The sequence below is a fragment of the Triticum urartu genome, chromosome 7 (assembly GCF_003073215.2).
Source record: "Triticum urartu cultivar G1812 chromosome 7, Tu2.1, whole genome shotgun sequence".
NCBI lineage: Eukaryota > Viridiplantae > Streptophyta > Magnoliopsida > Poales > Poaceae > Triticum > Triticum urartu.
Genome location: NC_053028.1, coordinates 673,821,399 through 673,841,314, shown reverse-complemented (window position 1 = coordinate 673,841,314; position 19,916 = coordinate 673,821,399). Strand labels below are relative to the sequence as shown.

The window sequence follows — 19,916 nt, the reverse complement described above, 5'->3', positions numbered from 1 at the left end:
TCTGCTTGGCAAGGGCAATATAAGGGACATGTCAGGGCTTGCACTGTCATACTAGAGGCTGTGACATCTCAAGATCTCTGGATCTGGCACTCTTTCTTTGGCATGGCTGGATCACACAATGATATCAACGTGCTTCAGCGCTCGCCGGTGTTTGCTAGGCTTGCCGAAGGCAACAGCCCACGGTGAACTTTACTGTCAACGGACACAACTACGACAAAGGATACTACCTGGGTGATGGTATCTATCCTCAGTGGACCACTATTGTCAAGACAACCCTGTCGGAGAGAAGAGGAAAAGATTTGCCCAAGAGCAAGAGAGTGCTAGGAAGGATGTCGAGCGTGCCTTTGGTGTTTTGCAATCTCGATGGGGCATCATTCGGTATCCTGCTAATACCCGGAGCACGTAGAAACTGTGAGAGGTGATGACTGCTTGTGTGATCATGCACAATATGATCGTAGAAGACGAGCGCTCGGAACGTCTGTACGATTAAGGGTTTCAGTTTCAGGATGAGAATGGTGTGCCTGAGCATGGAGTAGCAGCAACGTTTGAACAGTTCACCCATTTCATCAAGACATGCATGATCGGGAAACTCACGTGCAGCTGCAAAATGATTTGGTTGAGTATATGTGGGGTCATGTTGGCAACCGATAGATGTATCTTCTTTTATTCGTTTGCAAAACTATGAAACATTTATTTTTATTTTTATTTGTATCCGGCTTGTAAAATTATACTATTTTATTTGGTAAACCATGCTATTTGACAATATGTTTGAATGCAAATCAATATAATATTGGGCGGCCAGCCGGCCACGCCGACACGTATGAGTCGTCGCGTTGGGCGCACTGCCGATTCAAATCTAAAAAAGGACGGACGTCGGGCGGACGGCCGACCCAAACAGACAAAAAGCGAACGAAATCGCCGTTCATTTGGGTTGCTCTATTGGAGTTGCTCTGACTGGCCGCCAAATGGAGACGCGACGGACATTGAGTGAACGTGGGGCGTGTCCGCTTCACGTCCGCGCGCTGACGTATTTCAAACCTAAATTTAGATAGAAAAATGGATCCGTATGGACATGTTTTGAGAATGGGCCGTCACGCTTGCGACAATACTCTATCCACAACGACCTAAACAAATGTGGGCAGATGAAATGTATCGCTGCGTTGGAGATGCTGTTAACGGAGCAAAGTCGTTGGTAGAGCAAGTATAATAATCCTATTTAGCAGGCTATAAGAAATTTCAGCAAAATTCTGAGCTGGAGGAGAGTAATGGCAAGAGAGAGAAGAGAGCGCTCGAGAAAGTTTCGCCCGCTTGCAGCCAGAAGCCAGCGACAACGCCGCTGCTCCCAATCCACTGCGTCCCATCGTCCAATCAACTCCTTTTTTCTTTCTGCCCATACATGCAAACATTGATTATCCTGACCATCCAACAACTCGTACAAAGCCAACCTTACTATATCAGACTTTTTCTATGAAGGCTATTGCTGATATGGCACCCATATAGAGGCCGTTGCCGGCGTTTCTATTAGCCATGCTCGTAGTCGGACCGAGCAAAGTAATTGCTGAGGCAGGTAGTGGACGAGACTGTAGAAAGATTCCACGCTTAATATCTTGAGCAGTACTTGTAGCACATGTGTCCCTGCAAAGCTGTCTCCGTGCTGTATACCATGTGAATCGCTTTTCTCAAAAGTAGTGGAGTACCCTACCGTGTTTCATTAGTCTTGCCGGCTTCATAGACAAAGGATTCTTTTTTCCCGTGCTTGCCACAGCCATCGCCATCTGCAAGCCCAAATCAACACACACCACACAGAGAGAGAGAGCAACAATGGCGGAAGTTCTGGTGAGCGCATCCACAGGGGCAATGGGTTCCCTCCTCCGGAAGTTGGGAGCTATGTTGACAGATGAATACAAGCTGCTCAAGAACGTCCGTGGGGACATCAAGTTCCTCAAGGACGAGCTGGAGGTCATGTGCGCATTCCTCCTCAAGATGTCAGATGTGGAGGAGCCTGATGAACCAACAAAGCTGCGTGTGAGGGCGGTGCGGGAGATGTCCTATAAGATAGAGGACAACATCGACAAGTCCATGGTCCTCGTGGAACACGAGTCCTCCTGTTCCGAGGCTCATGGCGTCACCAAGCTCATGGACAAGTGCAAGAACTTGCTGCCGGACATCAAGACCCGCCGCAGGATCGCCAAGGAGGTCAAAGACATCAAGAAAGAAATTAAGGATGTCAGCGACAGGTTTTCAAGGTACCAGATCTGGTTCTCTTTACAGTACTATTAGTACCTACCATCAGATTTGCGACTGAGCTGATGCTTGCATCCATCTATCCGATTTCTTGTCACTCAAGGTACAAGATTGACGACTCCTCCTCCTCTATGCCGGCAAAAGACAAGGTCGACCCTCGACTTCGTGCAGTCTACAAAGAGGCCACAGAGCTCGTCGGAATTGATGGACCAAAAGATGAACTTGTCAAGTGGCTGAATGAGAAAGAGGGCCAATCACTTAAATCTGTCTCTGTTGTTGGATATGGAGGGTTGGGCAAGACCACACTCGCCAACCAGATCCGGGTCAACCTTGGAGCGACCTTCGACTGCGGGGCTTTTGTCTCGATTTCACGCAAGCCTGACATGAAGGCGATATTAAGATCTATATTATCACAAATCACCAAGAAAGACGATGCTTGCTCTAGATTAGATGATATACAACTCATCATCGACAAGATTCGAGAATTCCTCCAAGACACAAGGTATGTATGTGAGATCTGCTACGAAGTAACATTGCTTAATTAGCTCATGCATAATCCGTTGCCTAGAATTTTGCTAATGAAGATTGCTTTGTGTGATTTACATTCGTAATCAACTTGTATGACTGCGCTTAAACTTTGAAGTCATTGTTCCTTGCAACTTATGTCGATCTGTTCACTAGAAGATATAGCTAAAATCTGTATGCCGAGTACCAAAAAGACAATACAAGAAAATAGGTAATCCCCACCATTGTTTGGATATCTATCCTCTTGCGAACATGCTATTGGCAGTGGCAAAACATTGTACCTTGCCACTGGCAACAGCTGCCTTGACTCGGCCTGAGCATGTCGTCAAGGAATTCATTATTTTTCCTCTTGGTTGTTAAATCTTGCTATTTTTTGTTTGCCTCCTATGGAAATGTTTTTTTCCTTATATTGCGACCAAATTGTATCTAAGAGCAACTCCAACGTGCCGACGGAGTTTTTGTTTACTTTTTGTCCATTTGGATCGGCCGAGCGGACGGGTGTGTCCGGTTTTGCCATTGGGTGCGTGGGTGTGCCCAATATGGCCTACGCATTAGTCTGTGTGGGCATTTAAAAAAAAACTTAAAAAGCTTACAATAATTAAACAAAATAAAAATGCATATTAAAACCGGTCAAAGTCCACATAAACATAAAAGATTAAAACATTAATAAAAAAAACTATGGCCCCAGCCTGCAGCCCTAGGCGTCGTCCTCGTCGTCGGAGCGGGTGAGATCGAAGAATGCTGGCGGCTCAGACCACAGGAAGGCCTGCTGGTAGGCCACCAATGCCGCTTGCTGCCGCGGTGGCTTTGCTTGACGCCGCGCGCGCTCCTCCTCGTACGCCCAATGAAGCCGGTGCTCCTCATCCTCGGGCTCCCGCTGCATGCGGACCTGGTCGTCCTCCCGTTCCTCCTCCAGCATGTGGTCTTTCCACGCCGCGAGATAGGCCGCCTCCTCCTCTGTCGCGCCCAGCCAAACAGGCGGTGCGCTCACCCACTCCCGGACGATGCCCTGCCATTGGTAGACGCTGGTGGGCGCGGGTGGTGCCGACGCTGGCGCGGGCGGTTACGATGGGGCCGGTGGTGGTGGCAGGTAGACGTTGTCGCTCGCAGCCGACAACTGCAGTGCGTCCTCGAGGCCAGGCCACCAGGAGTCCTCGGGCTGGGACTCCTCAATGGCGCGCTGGGTCGCCTCCTCCAACGCCTCGAGGAACGCCGCCTCTTCCTCCTCACCCTACTGCTTGACCACCGGCGGTGGCGGTGGAGGGCGTGCTTCGAGCTGGACGGCACCGTGGCGGCACACATCGTGCTCGGTGGTGAACCAGACGTCCCAGTTAGGGGAGTCTGGCATGTAGGCGGGGTCGCAGAACTGCTCCGACGTCAGGAGAGCACACCCGGCTCGGATCTTCTTGGCTCGCGGACGCTCAAACCACGCCACGGACGGCACCGAAATGCGGTGGGGGTCGACGTGCCAGCCGTGGGGGAGGTTCACGTCCAGCCACGACAGTGGGACGCGGTACTCCTAGTGGTACTGCACGGTCCCGTGGCGCTGTCGCCCTCCCGTCCCATGACGCCGACACCAATGCGCACCCCTTCGTCGGCGGCCTCACCGGTCCTTGCGCTGAGCCGGCCTCGTGGTCGTGCTTCCCCTTGCCCTTGCCTTTGCCGAAGAAGCCCATGATGACTAGGGTTTTCTGTCGTCGGTGAGGGAGCGGATGTGGACTGGAGTGGGAGGAGAAGTGGATAAGGCCGGCCCCGCCGCACCATTGCAATTAAAAAGGATGCGATTTGAACACTTCTAGTCACTGCCATGTGGGCCCGAGGTAGGTGGGCTGCATTGACTACGACTGCGGTGGTAGTTGGTTGGCCGACACGTGGGCATGAGGCGGACGCGCAGCACGTCCATCTCGTGTTCGTGTGGACGCAAATCAGGTGCAAATTTGGGTTGGAAATGTGTCCACATGGACACCGAGCGGACGTGGTTTGGGTTTGTGTCCGCGTGTTGGGCTGGCGTTTTTGTCCATTTCGACTCAAACGGACACGCGCGGACCAAATGCACCGGCGCGTTGGAGTTGCTTGTACCTAGTACTATGTGTGGAGTTGTTATCTTTGAGTTTCTTCCCAATTTGTAGTTGTTTATTATTGTGAGATGCTCTGAGGATTTCACTTATCGTACAAGTATGTTTTAGATAATGACATCTTTATTGATGTTAGACAATTACATCAAGGTTTATTATATCTAGGATGCACACAGATGTGACATTGTTTCGGGATTTTACGTTACTTGATAGGTATTACTATAAATATCTAATGAGCTCTAATGCGTATGTTCATAAAACTGTGTTGCAGGTACTTCATCATAATTGATGATATATGGGAGTTAGGAACATGGGAAACTTTGAAATGTGCATTTGTCAAGAATACATTGGGCAGCAGAATAATTATCACAACACGTATAGTTGATGTTGCCAAATCTTGCTCTCCTTCTAGTGAAGATCTTGTCTATGAGATGAAACCACTCAGTGAGGCTGACTCAAAGAAATTGTTTTTCAAGAGGATATTTGGCTGTGAAGAAAGCTGTCCTGATAGCTTGAAAGAAGCTGCCAATGATATTTTGAAAAAATGCCGTGGTCTACCTCTGGCCATCAATGCCATTTCTAGCTTGTTGGCCACAACAAGGGAAACAAAAGAAGAGTGGGACCGGGTGCGACATTCAATACGCTCTTCAAAGGTCAAAAGTGATATAATAGAGACCATGAATTACATATTATCCCTTAGTTATTTTGATCTTCCCCACCACCTAAGAAGCTGCTTATTGTACTTGGCTCTGTTTCCTGAAGACAGATTGATTGAAAGGCAGCGGTTGGTACGCAGATGGATTTCTGAAGGCTTTATCCATGGAGAAAGTGGACAAGATCTTATGGAATTAGGAGAGGAATATTTTCACCAGCTTGTAAACAGAAGTCTAATACAGCCCGACTACATAGGGTATGACGGCAAGGCAAAGTATTGCCGAGTCCATGACACCATCCTTGATTTCCTAATTGAGAAATCCTCTGAAGAGAACATGTGTACTGTCCTAAAGAAACAATGCAAGCCTAATGGCATAGTTCGTCGGCTCTCTCTAATGGGGAATGAGGATGAAGAAATCGTGGAGCAATTGGATCTGTCACACGCTCGGTCAATCAGTGCTTTTGGGGATATCAAGCTATTGCCTTCGCTTGGGAGGTCAAAATGCTTGCGCGTGCTAGACTTGCAACACTGCGGCCAGTTGAAAAATCATCATATCAAGGACATTGAAAGACTCTATCAGCTGAGATACTTGGATATCTCTTTTACAGGAATCACGGAGCTTCCCAGGCAAATTGGGGAGTTGCTGTATCTAGAGACGCTAGTTAGTACATCCTCTGGATTACGTGAGCTTCCTGAAAGCACAACTCGGCTACAACGACTGGCACGTTTGTTTGTTTACCACGGTTGTAAGCTTCCAGATGGGTTGGGAAACTTGATAAACTTGCAAGAGCTTGATTGCGTTGATGCCTTGCAGTTGAAGCATGTGGAAGAGCTCGGCAAACTAACAAATCTGAGAAAGCTGAGGATTAAATTGGACACTGATGGGATTGAAGGCAACAAATTAGAAGAGTCCAAGGAAAAGCTGGTGTCCTCTCTCTGTAAACTGGACGAATGCGGCCTCCGTTCCCTGAGTATTTATTATTATCTGAGAGAAAAGGATGGAGAAGAGCCGTTCCTCCCTGCTTTAGGTTGTATCGAGGAGGTTTTTGTATATGGACAAGATATCAGCCGGATTAGCAGATGGCTCGCGTCACTTCCCAACCTACACAGGTTGTTTTTCGATGATCCGAAAATGGAGCAGCAGGATATTGAGATGATTGGATTGATACCCAATCTGATCGATTTGACACTGTCTTTAAGCGAAACAGACGATGCTGGGCGGCTCATCATCAGGCGTGAAGGATTTCAACAGTTGCAGAGTTTTTGGGTTTACGATACTCGTATGGGAGTTTTAATGTTTGAACCGGGGGCTATGCCGAGGCTCAAGGAGCTTATACTCTACCACTTCATCGGAAAGCCCAAATCTGCTGCGGTCGATTTCGACTTTGGCATCCAACGCCTCTCCAGCCTTGCTCGCCTCACTGTCGGCTTATACTGCGTTGGCTCGACGGCGGCAGAAGTAGAGGCTGCGGAGGATGCTTTCAAGAGCATGGCCGAGGCGAACCCCAACCGTCCAATACTGGAGATGACAAGATATTAATACGCAGCATATGTTACGAGACGAGCAAATAGATATGGCAGGCTCAGGTACTATTAACACGTTTATACTTTTGTCTTGGTGAGCAGTAGATCAAAAGATGTGCATATGCTTAATTCTTTTTCCGGTCATCTATTTCAGCTACAACGCCGGCCGTCAAGTCCTAGATGCCTAAACCGAGATGCGCCTTTGGTTATGGAGCCCAAGTCACGTACTCTGATTGGATGCTGCAACAAATGAAGCTCCACATTTCTATTCGGGCTACCTCTTTGTCGCAAAGCTGGTGTACTCTTGTGATTTGTGTTGCGCAACTGATTCTTCTGTACATGTCTGGAAGTATCACGAATTAGTGGAATGATTAGGAATAAGTAAGACAAGTATCACGAATTCAGAGTCAGATGCAATTTTTTTCTTTTCTTTTGGGCATAAGTAGATTGTCATTTGAGTATTTTTTCCATTAATATTTGTGTATTCTTAGATTGAGACTTTGATATGTAACCCAGATTTCTGTTGTTAGGAAAGACATACCGTGTAGCTTATCAGAAGAAAAGATCTGGCGTGCATCTATATTCTATAACCTGTATGCAGTAATCAGATCCACATTTGTTCTATATTCATTGTGCCCTTGGATCATACTCACTGCCATAGTTAAATGTTTGTGAGGACTTGTCTCTCAATTGTAACCCTTGGAATAAAACTCCCATATGATTTGCCAAAAAAAAAAACTAGCATATCACTGTTTTTTTTCACATCCAAGAAAACATATATGGAGTAATAAAAAAAATTCAACTTGGATGAAAAATGTGAAAATGGCCAAACCATAATTAAATAACATCATTAGATTGTTCCCTGCAAAAAATACATCATTAGATTGTTAAATATAATTGAACCTTTTGTTGTCTTTTTTCTAACATGCACGTGGCGGTCAAAGATGCGTATTAAAAGACTATGTCAGCATGTTTATTGTGAGTCTTGGTATGAATATTGGTCTGTCCTGATTCATCCATTTTGCCTGGCAACATTTTCTATACAAAAATGTAATTTGAATTAACATGCAGACGACTGTCAAAGATATACTACTGTACATCAAAGACCACGTCAACGCGTAGACAGATTTGTGTTTACAAACTAGGCGGGTAGTGGGAAAGGATCCCATATATGTTGCATTGTTGATTATCCACTTTTACTAGGAACGGATCCCAAGTTCGCCCCAAAAGCCGTTATTTGAAATTAAAATTCAGCTAAATTTTGACGAAAATGACACGAATTAGGACCAAATTCAGGAGTAGGGCGTTTTGGTGAGCGAGCTCCATGGAGCCCTTTATTTTTGAAAAATTCAAAATTCAAACTTTTTTACTTCAAAAAATTCTGAAAATAAATATGCAACTATACACGGATGAAATGTATGTGTGTGTAAAAAATCAAGATGAAATACTTCGAAATGCGACCTGTACAAAAAGACAAATTTCTGGACTTTGAGAATGAATAGTAACATGTGTTAAAAAGTCTCAGATTTGTCTTTTTTGCACAGCCTTCATTTCAATCGTATTTCGTCCTAAAAATTTACACACATGTGTGTTATGCCTCCATGTATATCTATAATTTTTTTCAGTTTTTTTGAATTGTAAAAATATGAATTTTCATGAATTTTGTGTTTTTCAAAAACCGGCCTCCATGGAGGCCGAGCTCCAAAAGGCATTTTCGCAAATTCAGGCAGTTTTCATTCATTTGTACAAATTTAATAGACATAATTAAAAAGCTAAAAAAAACGACGCCGCCTACTGCATGCCGAGGAGGCGGTAGAAGGCAGTGTAGTCGTTGCCGTCTTGGACGCCTCCGTCCTTGCTGCAGCCCTGTCCTGGGTGCCGAGGCGGACGGGGTTGGACGGCGCTGGCGCCTCATCACCGCTGTCATCGAGGATGACGACGCTGTCCTCGTCCCGGCCACGGCGCCGAGCGGCGATCTCCTTGAGGGCGTGGCGCTGGCGCTCCATTTCATCCCGGACATAGTCGTCTCGCGCCCACTGCAGATCGGTCTCCAGGTCAGCGGCCATGTCGATGTGCAACATTTTCCTCTTATAGCAACCGACCATTGTAACCCTAGGTACCCCGGTATCTATATAAGCCGTTGGGGTTAGGCCGTATATAGGACAACTTAGAGACACATGATCTCAAGGTAGATCAACCATGTACTCGTTACTTCCCAATCAATACAACAAAAGTAGGACGTAGGGTTTTAACTTTTCGAGAGGGCCTGAACCTGGGTAAAACATTATGTCCCCTTGTTCATGTTACCATCGTTCCAAAGCTATCAGATTGGGACCCCGTACCCGAGATTTGCTGGATTTAGCTCCATCACTGGGTCGATAGCATAGCCAGATTGGATCTACCACCGCACCACTGCGGATGAGCCGATATGCCACTGCGCCATCTCAGATGGGACGGTCTGTCACTACACCGCCACGAATGGGCTGATATGCCACTGCACCTCCACCTTTTGACGGAAACTAGGTCGTCGACAGTCACATGTGAAGAAGTGTTCAAGAGTCGGCGTGCTCGCTGAGGTGAACATTGCGGCGGTGGTGCTAGGGTTTGGCCTGGCATCAGGGACGGAAAGGAAAATGAATATGTGGTACACAAAGAGAAGGAAAAGGGTGTGCCCCCTAGGTACTCACTGAAACCGCCACACCGCCTCCAATCTTTCCTACAGGCGGTTTCAGATTTCCTACCGTCGCAGAGCTTTTTATATGAAAAAAATAACCACTTTGGTGTGGGTGTTACAGGCGACTTTGTTATGTTTGGTCACAACCGTTTTCGAGGCCCGCTATTAATGCTTGTTTTTTGTACTAGTGCGTTTTTCTTAATTCAAAAGAACTTTTGTCCAGAATCTGAACTAACGTGATCTTCTTATGAAGCCGGCACCCGGAGGAGCTTTCTTAGGTCGTTGGATTGTTCAAAGCTTGTGAATGAAATGAGCTGCCAATGAATGGGAAGGCAAGGAAAAAAGAGGCAATTCAAGATCATGCTATGAAATACGTTGGTCTAGGGAGGAGAATCAACAAGATTGAGGTTGAAAATCAGACAGTGAGATGATGGAAATGAGAGCATAGATGCAGAATCGTACTCCATCTGCTCAAATTATTTGTCTTAAATTTCTCTAGATACGGAATGTGTCTAAATACATCAGTGTCTAAAGAAATCTAAGACAAATAATTCAGGAAGGGGGTAATAGATGTTTGTTGTAACTGTTGTCAAACAATAATTATTTGTATTTGAGACAGTGACTAAATGTATGCCATGTGGCTTGGATTTTAATAGCAACAAATTTTGTTACTGTAGCTCTCCTAAAGGAAAATCAGGGGGTGCTCTGCTTCCTCTGCTTTGCTCTGCTTCGGCCGCACCTTTGTTACAGCGTACGCTCTCCGGCTGAGAAGTTCCCTCTTCTTCCTCGGTGCCCTAGCTCGACGCCGCCGCCTTGCCGTTGCCGTAGCCCCGCCGATGCCTCACATCCCCCCAGCCCTCCGCCTCGCCGCCTCCGACTTCAACGCCGGCCGCATCGCGTCACCATCTCCTGCCGCGATCTTGGGCATTGGTTCTCGAGGTATGACCGCTCTCTGTCGTCCAGCCAACTCATCCTAACCCTAATCAATCAATGGAGATCAGTGCTTGTCCAAGATGCCTGTTGAATGTGAGAAATTCTGCTCAGACGCCTTTGCAACTCTGAATGTTGGTCGACAGTCTTGCCAAATACTTACAGTAGAAAATTGTATACGAGGTGATGAGCTGCTCACTAGAGAGAGACCGAGCTGTTACTGTTACTGCATTTTTACACGGAACCTGTTTTCCATGTGGGGGTATAAGGAGAAGGGAAAACACTTTGATTCTAGTTTCAGTTTTTTTGCATTTAAAATTTGGCGGATGTTTTGCATTTAAAATCTTATACTCCCTCCGTTCCTAAATATTTGTCTTTTTAGACATTTCAAATGACTACTACATACGGATGTATGTAGACATATTTTAAAGTGTAGATTCACTCATTTTGCTCCGTATGTAGTCACTTGTTGAAATGCCTAGAAAGACAAGTATTTAGGAACGGAGGGAGTAGATGACAACATCATCTGGGACCCTTTCTTCTGCTCTTTTTTTAGTGAACGCAGACTTGAGTGCTCTTTTGCTTTTTTTTTTGAGTTGAGTGCTCTTTTGCGCATCTACTTATAACAATTTCATGTCATCTTGCACAGTATCACTATTCAGGTAGTACCTTTGCAACAATTCTAACTAAAAAAAAAGGCACAACCTAGTCCCAGCTGAAGAAGCATCACATGGGAGTAGGAAACACAACACAACAGGATTTTTTGTCACCTCACTAGAGAGAGAGAGAGAGAGAGAGAGAGAGAGAGAGAGAGACATGGTGGAAATCTGAATCATCACTAGTTAGTTATAGGTAGTTGTTCATGAGGTGGCTGCTAAACAAGCAGCAATACAGGGATCAGCAACAATAGCACAAGGAGTCAGCAAAAGTGTAGGGTCCATCAGTTAGACACAGGCTCTATCTAGCATCAGGCCATTCTTCAGTCAAACTCTCTCATGGCGCCGGTATATCCGACTTGCGGATCACATGGACCTTCATCGTGAGACTGCTCGTGTCCGTCAGTTCGAAGAGGCAGATGTCATCTTCCTCCAGCCCGACATCCGAGATGAATTTCGGCCAGGCTCTGTCGATCCACCAAGTTTTGTTAGATTTCCTCAAGCCCAACATGCAGTCCCAATCCCTGTCGTCGCCGTCCAGCAGGAGGCGGAGACGTCCTGGCTGGGTCAGGAGACATGCCGAAGCATACTCCGGGCCCAAGTACTGCCCAAGAGCGCGAAAGAGTGTCAGATACGACGATCAGCCTTGGATCAATGGTTCATTCCGCAAAAGGAAGAAAAGTTCATTGCTTTATATATGAAGCGGGGCGAAAGCCTTTCTCCGGTAAAAAGGAAGAAAACTGCGCATTTTTTTACTTCAAAATTGCAGTGGCAAGTTTTTTAGGTGAGAAATGGGTTATGTGCGTGTGAGTTTGACTGTTTGAAAACGCAATCGCAAAAGTAGTGGGGTGACAAAACAAAAAACCGACTACAGATTATACGTATTGGTTGTGGTATCGATCTGAACTCACCAGAGAAGTTTTGGTAACAACCTCACTGGAGCTAACCACTTTAACAAACACAGGAAATTGGGAACCAATTGCCCGAACCCTCTCTTCGACTTTCTCTTTCTGTTGGCTATGTAGAGGGGTCGATTGGGTTGATATGTAGTTGTTGGACCTAGGAGCTTGTAAACCTGCTTCATTCGACTCGCGAGCTTGGAGTCCTGAAAAACATTCCATGCTTACTTATGGTGTTCACACAATGAGCACAAAAGTCATCCAAAATGTGGTGAAATGAAGAGAAGGAATGCACATATATGGCAGCTGTGCATTGCTCTGACCTGATTTAGCCCAACCGAAGGATGTTGAAGCCGTGTTCTGAGCGTGTGCACGACGGCCTTCTCTGGAAACGTTTGAAGAGTTTCCCGTGTCAAACCAGCTTTTCTCACAACCGCTCGGGTCAAGGACAAGAACTTCGAGCTGGGCTTTCCCCTTGCTTCTAAAGACGAGGAGGTCGTTGTCTTGCATGCGGTGACCATCTACAAAATGACTCAACTTAGATTGGAGGATTACTTGATCGTCACCATGCTTGCTTGCGCCAACAACATATATCATGTCGTTGCTATGGGCTTTGAGCTGAATTGGAGCTTCAGTTATCCCCTCTTTGACACTGTCCAAAAGCGTCAAGGGTATGTACTGCAAGAACACAAGCTGGGATTAATTAATAGCCTATGGATCGGTCGGAGTCACAGACACAAGCAGGAAATTATGTGGGGAAGGATGTAACTTACAACATGGCAGTCCCCGTTGGCATTCCTTTTGTTCACAGCTGCCACATGCAGACGAAATTCAGACCTCATGCTTCTCTGAGCTAGTTCTAGCACTTTCTTCTCTTGTTCATGGCTTAGCCTGGTCCCAGGGAATGCGGTATAGTCAATGTTGATTGATGTCTGAACATGTGCAGGATCAGGCACCACTTGTTCTGCACATCAAGAAAAAAGAGTGTTATAACCATCAGAAAAGCGTTACCAAAAGCACTCGACGACTTGAAGGTCCTAATTGACTTCACCATTCGGCACATGACAATCACGAGGAGGTGGTGGAGAAGAGTTGCCGTGACCGGGTGAATCGGATATGTGAACCTCGAAGCTGGAGTTCCCACGGTACACAAACCGGATGGAGGAGTTTTGTTCTATGTGATGCACCTTGACAAAGTCGTGCCATCCAGACCTAAGAACAATGTCACCAAACTCCCAACCGATTTTAACAGGGTACACACGGCCATCAGGAGCTTCAAGTTGGATCTCCTCGAACTCAGAGATCAAGTTTCTCAGATGGCTTGCAACCGGCGGTCGTATGCGCTGTCCAAGGAGAAGAAATGTACACTTGGTTATTTAGAGACATATGTTTCACTGGTTGTGGGAAATTCAGACAGAAAGAATTCAGGTTGCAGGATTACTGTAGAATGAACACTTTGATGGTGCAGAAAGCTGAGAGCAATGATCTTAAGTGGCAAGTGGATCTTGCTTAGCTTGATTTATCTCAAGCACAGGAATAACAATCTAACCTTGACAATCAATTATCTTACACATTCAGAGGTCAAATACTTGGATATCTCCACTACTCTATAGTCCTATCAAAAATGTGAATACTTTTTTGCAAGAAAATATGGGTAACATGTCCCTGGTTCAGTTCAGCCTTAGATTCTACTAGTTCAAACAATATATCTGGTAAAATTTTGGGGCTTCAGGAATCTGGACACATTGGACATATCAAGAAGAAACTCTTTATTAGGATCAGACAAATTTTGGGGGCGCCATATTTGCCATCTACAGTACATTGCAGGTAAAATACTAGTTTCTGTATGTGAACTGAACTTAAAATGTTTAACCCGTGAGCTGAAATCCCAGAGAAAGGAAATAATGCCCGTCTCCCTGATATTAATGGACTCATAAATCTGAACTTTGCCAAGAATGAAAAGCATCAGGCACCAAGGCTAGAACGAAACCAAACATTATTTTTCAGCGAGATTCTGACCATTACCCCAACCAACATTATTCTCATGACGACAGAGTACAGACAGACAGACATCGGAAGGGAGGGAGGAAGGAAGCGACATTGAACCCGTACCATATGGTCCGCGAAATCGTCGCCGGCGACGAGGGAGAACTGCCTCGGGTGGTCGCCAGCGTGGCTCCAGTAGCAGTGCAGCCTCCACCACTCGCATTCCTGGCAGCCGTCCGCCCCGCACTCGCAGCCCTCCGCGTCGCAGTCCTCGCCGCAGCCTGACAGCCGGTGTGCCAGCGCGAGCAAGCAGACAGCCGTGAGAAAAATCGAAAGAGAAGAAAAAAGAGAGGCGTTTCTTGCTGACCAGCAGGACGAAGAGAGGCTTGCCCGGCCGGAACCATGGAGCGGCCGTACCTTGGTTAGCTCCGTTCATGTCCATCCGGCGCCGCCGCCGCCGTGGGGAGTGGAACGGAGTGGCCGGCCCGGCGTGGGAGCAGTCCTTGGGGACGGGGTTGATCGTTTTGGGCAATTGGTGGGGAGGGTAAAGCTGCTGCTGCACGCGGCGCGGCGAGCCGGAAGAGGAAGCGAGGCACGTGACCGCTAGTGCTCTACCGTGTGTATCTCCTCCCTCTTCAATTATTTACCCACCCAAGTACCCAACGCCCAACGGCTGTAAAATCACAAGTAGATAGGCATCAATCCTACTCTACTGGTGCCTACAATATATGCTAGTAATAGGAACATCTTCTCACTTAGCTCATGTTTCAACATATGTTTGGTTTGGCAGGAGCTCATGTTTCACTCTGGCCAGGCCGGCTCATAATGCATTTCATTCATTTTAGGGAAAAGAGTTTTTTTTAAACATATGTGAAAAATCCACGAGTTTTAGAAAAGGTATTGAAAGTTCGGGTCCGGTTCGGATCGTACGGGTTCCGTTTGACCGGTTCTTTATATGTGATTATTATCATCCTTTCGAACAGAAAAAAGGGAGGTTTTGGATTAAAAGGCAACTTTTTGTAAAATGAAGGATATTTCTTCTACTACTCTTCTTATAAAAGAGTAGATTTTTCAGAAACAGTATAAATGAAAATTATTGAGTTCCATTTTTAGAAATACAAAATCCAATAGTTTGGGTCGGGTTCGGGTGGTATGGGTTGGGATTGAAAGGTTTCCATATTGGGTTCGTGCGGCGTGGATTTTTCTTTGCGTCATGTTATGTAAAAAGGAGCATAACCGATTGAATGTTTATGCGATTATGAATGCAAGTTTAGGTTTTGTCTTGAAGAAGGGAGATATTGGATGGAAAGCAACCTTTTCTATTTACTTTTATGAATGAGACCTTTAGCAATTTCGCACAAAAAAAAGAATGAGACCTTTAGCACCGAAATTTAGGGTATGTCATGCCCCGCGGTAAAGCTGGGCATGGGCAGCCGGACTGAAAGCCCGACATTAGGGATGGGCTCAACCTCGCTTTTCTACCCAAAAAAGTGAAATGAGGGATTACTTTTAGAGAAATAGGTGTAATGATTTATCCGACCTAAAAAGGGTGTAATGATTCATTGATTTGCCACAATATGATTTATTTAGTTTGAAATACAAAAGTTGTCTGATACCATGTTGCTTGGTTGGACAGGTGCCAGGCTCGGCTTCACATTTTTAGATCAAAACTCGGCCCCGTCCTTATTTCTAACAAAACCTATCAATGTATTAGGTAATATATGAGGCCACTTGCTCCGCGCCTAAAGCATGGCATCTTCAATGAGCTTCGGCCTCAAGTTTCTCCTCGAGAAAGAGTGAAATGGGGATTTTGTGTTTTTAGAAAAATAGTTGTAACGGATCATTAATTTGTCCTGTGATGATTCATTTTGTATTCAAATATGGAATAATTGTTTACCATGTTACTCGGCTAAAAATGTCCCAGGCTTGGCTTGGCATTTTGTAGAGCTTAGCCCGAAACTCGACCGGGTCCGTGTTTCTTGAAAAAACTATGCATGTACTAGGTTGTATGAGGTCACCATCTTTGCCCGTAGCGCGTTGTGAGTGAACAAACACACAGTGGTCTGATTAGTATTCAATTTAATCTGGCTACGATGCTAGGATGACAGGTTTAGAGCAAGGTTTTCTTTCCAAACGTAGCTACTGCAGAAGTTTTAAAACAATGTTCACATGTTAAATAAAAAGTTCCAGATTTTCCAAAAAAATGTTGACTTTATTTTTTAATGGAATTTTAAAATTGTTCACAACTTTCTAAAAAACGTTGGCTAATTTAATGTGTTTCTGAATTTTACAAGAGTTGGCAAAATTTGAAAAACAAATAATGAATTTAAAAAATGTCCCTAAATTTTAATAAACTCCTTGAATTTAGAAAATGTTTAAAATATTAATGTATTTTAAAAATTGTTTGCCAGTTTAAAAAGTGTTCCCAAATTTTAAAAATATTTTTGAATTTTTAACAAGTTTCAAAATAAAGGATGTTCAAGATTTTTTCTAAAAAGAACACCTATAAGAAATGTGCATGCTCTGTGTGCATGTGGTTTATATAGGCCATGTACCTGCTCGGTAAAGTGAAGCACATATCTCAAGTATAGAATGGATGGTGTATATAGGCCATGTACCTGCCAGAAAATGCCAACGGAGGCCGAGCTCCACGGAGCTCGGTATTTTGAAAAGAATCAAAAGTCATATTTTGAAGTTTAAAAAAATTAAAACAAATTCCATGACACTTATATGATTTCCGCATGCACGTGTGAAAAATCATTTGAAATTTTCGTGATTTGTAGACTGTACAAAAAGAACAAATTCGCGGCCCAAGAACAAAAAAACGGCCCATTTTAGAAATACATTTTTGTCTTTTTCTGTGGCTATGAATTTTTGCACATACGCAATAAACATGTGTGCGTGTATACAAAAATTTTCAAGAAAAATCACGAAGCAAAATTTCATATTTTGAAAACAAGCTCCATGGAGCTCGCCTCCAAAAGCCCTTACTCATGTACCTGCTCGGTGAAGTGAAGCACAAATCTCGAGTATAGAATGGGTGATGTATATAGGCCATGTACTTGCTCTTGTTGGTACAAAATCCACACTATGATTTGTAAACGTCTTATATTGTGGGACGGAGGGAGTAGAACTTATTAATACACATTAATGCACCACAATTACTTTACATGATACATAAATAATAATTAAAAACACAAGGTCTCCTTCGGGAGCCTCCTTGTTTTGTTCTCAGTAATAATTACGTTGGAGAGCAACTACTTGAGGAGCCCTCCTTCGGTTTTCATATTTTCATTTTTTTTTTTACTTTTCGATTTTCCACGGCCTTTCTTAGCTTTTCGACAAAAAAAATTTGTGCGGAAAAACGATGGAGTTTGGAAGTGTATTTTTGATTTCGTTGATGGTTGCACATATAAGCCAACATAAATTTGATGGATAGCTACCACATCTTGAAGCTTTAATGTGTTTTTCCACCCTCTGTTTAATACATATATATTTTTTGAGCAAGAACACCATATTCTTATTTCTATATGCTTACGTTTTTCATATTTCCGTATTTTCAGAATCGCGTGAGTGTGGCCCAAGTAGTTGGCAGTGGTGCGCGTCTCACCAGTAATCAGCACTTGCGATCAGCGATCTACCTTGCACCCACAGGGAATTTATAAGAAAACATAAAATTTATAACTCGCTACTTCAAGATCTATACTCATTACGAAGATTAAGCTGGTGACAATTTCTCACAAAACAGGTCTTTAACAACAACTTCAGAACAAACTTTGGGCGCCTACTTCGACACACCGCAGGCTCAACTGCCGGCATCACACTATCCCCGCATCATGTAGTTCTCCAACCTGTGGTGAAACAGAAGGGGCCATCAGCACACTGCTTATATTCACATGAGAACAGGAACTTCACTAATGAGAAAATAAGCGCGAAAACAAGCTAATGCCATAGGTAAAAAGGGAAAATGGCACAGCCAGCCCATGCTTTTCTATTCCAGAACAACATGCTACACATTCGGAAGGTTTCAATATGCCATTTTATCTAGAACACAATCTTGATTCCCAAATAACCATCAACGAAAAATCAAGGATATGCACATCAGCCTAGTACAGAAAACAGTAAGTATATGAAGGAATCAAGTACAGTCATCCAGGGTGGATCAGGTTGTTAAAAACTAAAGTTGCATCATCTGAATTCACATTATCATAGTCGAGATTTCCGAGCAAGAGATTGCAATGATCATTACAGCTAGTTCCTCAAAACAGCTACTGTTTCGAGTTGCCGAGACCAATATTCAGACCAAAGGTGATTGAATTTCAGGATAGTACTATCAAATCAAAACATTACTCATAAAGTAAAAACAACCGATTACTTGTGACAAACAATTCATTCAGAATTCCAATTTGTCTTGGTCGCACTTGTCAAATAAATTACACGGTGAAACAAACTTGAAGTCAACAGTCAACCCCCAATTCTCCACAGCTGATTACCCTTAACTCATCCGAATTCTCCTATCAAACTAGGAAATTGGCAGGTTTATTTGGAGGACAAAAGGATCTACTAAAATCTACTCTAGTAACTTACTAATATTGCTCAGGTCGCAGGACTGTCCTAAGATGATGTGCTAAAATTCAACATGTTCCAAGTCCCGAAGCCCACAGCACCCAATTCCGCACGGCCGCAGCCGCAAAATCCCCGGGGGCAGGCGCGCGCACAGCAGATCCAACAGATCACACCGCGAAACAGGACCAAGTCAAACAAAACCGTGCAAGCAGGAGGGAGACGGGATCGGAGGAGACGCGTTCGCACCTAGCCGGAGCCGACGATGATGTTGTTGATGGGGATGAAGATGAGCTTGACGAAGAACCCCACGAACCCCATGACGACGAACCCGATCGCCGTCCGCGCCGCCACCTTGGTGAACTCTGCGCGCCGCGGAGGGAGAAACAGCGTCAGATCTGGCCAGAAACAAAACGGATCCAAAGACCGGAAAGCAGGGGACCCAGAGCGGGTGAGGATTTACCCTTGCGGTCGGGCTTGTGGCAGCGCTTGACGAGGCGGACGCTGTCCTTGGCGAACTCGCGGAGGGGGTCAACGACGGAGTCGACGGCGTCCATGGCTGCTGCCGGCGGGAAGGCGAGATCTCCGAGCCGACGACGACGACGAGGTCGCGCGCGTGAGGGGGAGGGTGGAAGCCGACGGCGAATGCTGTTTGGATTTGTGCGGGTGGGTTTCGCGGATGGCTTCTTTTATAAACTTTTCTCTGCAAAAAAGCGTGAACTGCCTGGATGGAAGTATTTGTCAATGTTCGACAGCAGGAGAGGAATGCTCATCCTCAGCTTCCACGTCGCTCGGCCAATCGGAGGCTGACACGTGTGCTCTGATTTGCAGTGGCTCAAGCTCTGCCCTCTTGCTGTGGGCCCTGACAGGTGGGCCAACCTTGTCTGTCAAACGAGCTAAATAGCTGGCTGCCTACCTGCCTGACTTTGTGATCTGTGTGACAAATTAACATGAAAGTTGTGGGTTCGTGTTATTATGCCCTTATAAAAGTGACGGTAAATTGGTGTTTTGAGCAATAGTAAGTTATTGTACAAGAATGCAAAAAAAATGTTCATTGTACATTTTTAGTTCACTAATCATGATATTAGGTTTCAAAAGAACCTGAGTTTTTTCTTTTCAAAACGAAAAGAAAAGGACTAGAGTTTTCTTTTCCGATACCTCGATAGAGGGTTCAGCTAGAGTTGG

At 45.1% G+C, this 19,916-nt stretch overlaps 3 protein-coding genes across 3 annotated transcripts; 1 reads left to right on the top strand and 2 right to left on the bottom strand.

Annotated features, from left to right (window-relative positions):
- The first annotated feature begins 1,670 nt into the window (after positions 1–1,670).
- LOC125518968 (disease resistance protein PIK6-NP-like) lies at positions 1,671–7,613 on the top strand. Its single transcript, XM_048683861.1, has 4 exons — positions 1,671–2,246; positions 2,348–2,746; positions 5,116–7,086; positions 7,178–7,613. Exons 1-3 carry the CDS (start codon positions 1,822–1,824, stop codon positions 7,037–7,039), a joined length of 2,748 nt encoding a protein of 915 aa, XP_048539818.1. The 5' UTR covers positions 1,671–1,821; the 3' UTR covers positions 7,040–7,086; positions 7,178–7,613.
- A 3,775-nt stretch (positions 7,614–11,388) lies between these two features.
- LOC125522135 (putative B3 domain-containing protein Os03g0621600) lies at positions 11,389–15,759 on the bottom strand. The gene is made up of 7 exons (XM_048687214.1): positions 14,586–15,759; positions 14,295–14,449; positions 13,234–13,525; positions 12,956–13,146; positions 12,506–12,860; positions 12,195–12,388; positions 11,389–11,887 (listed from the first exon to the last, which is right to left on the bottom strand). The coding sequence occupies exons 1-7, from the start codon at positions 14,608–14,610 to the stop codon at positions 11,621–11,623; spliced, it is 1,479 nt and encodes a 492-aa protein (XP_048543171.1). The 5' UTR covers positions 14,611–15,759; the 3' UTR covers positions 11,389–11,620.
- Positions 15,760–17,860: 2,101 nt separating this feature from the next.
- On the bottom strand, positions 17,861–19,468 carry LOC125522655 (protein transport protein Sec61 subunit gamma). The gene is made up of 3 exons (XM_048687702.1): positions 19,195–19,468; positions 18,981–19,096; positions 17,861–18,019 (listed from the first exon to the last, which is right to left on the bottom strand). The coding sequence occupies exons 1-2, from the start codon at positions 19,286–19,288 to the stop codon at positions 18,981–18,983; spliced, it is 210 nt and encodes a 69-aa protein (XP_048543659.1). The 5' UTR covers positions 19,289–19,468; the 3' UTR covers positions 17,861–18,019.
- Positions 19,469–19,916: the final 448 nt, after the last annotated feature.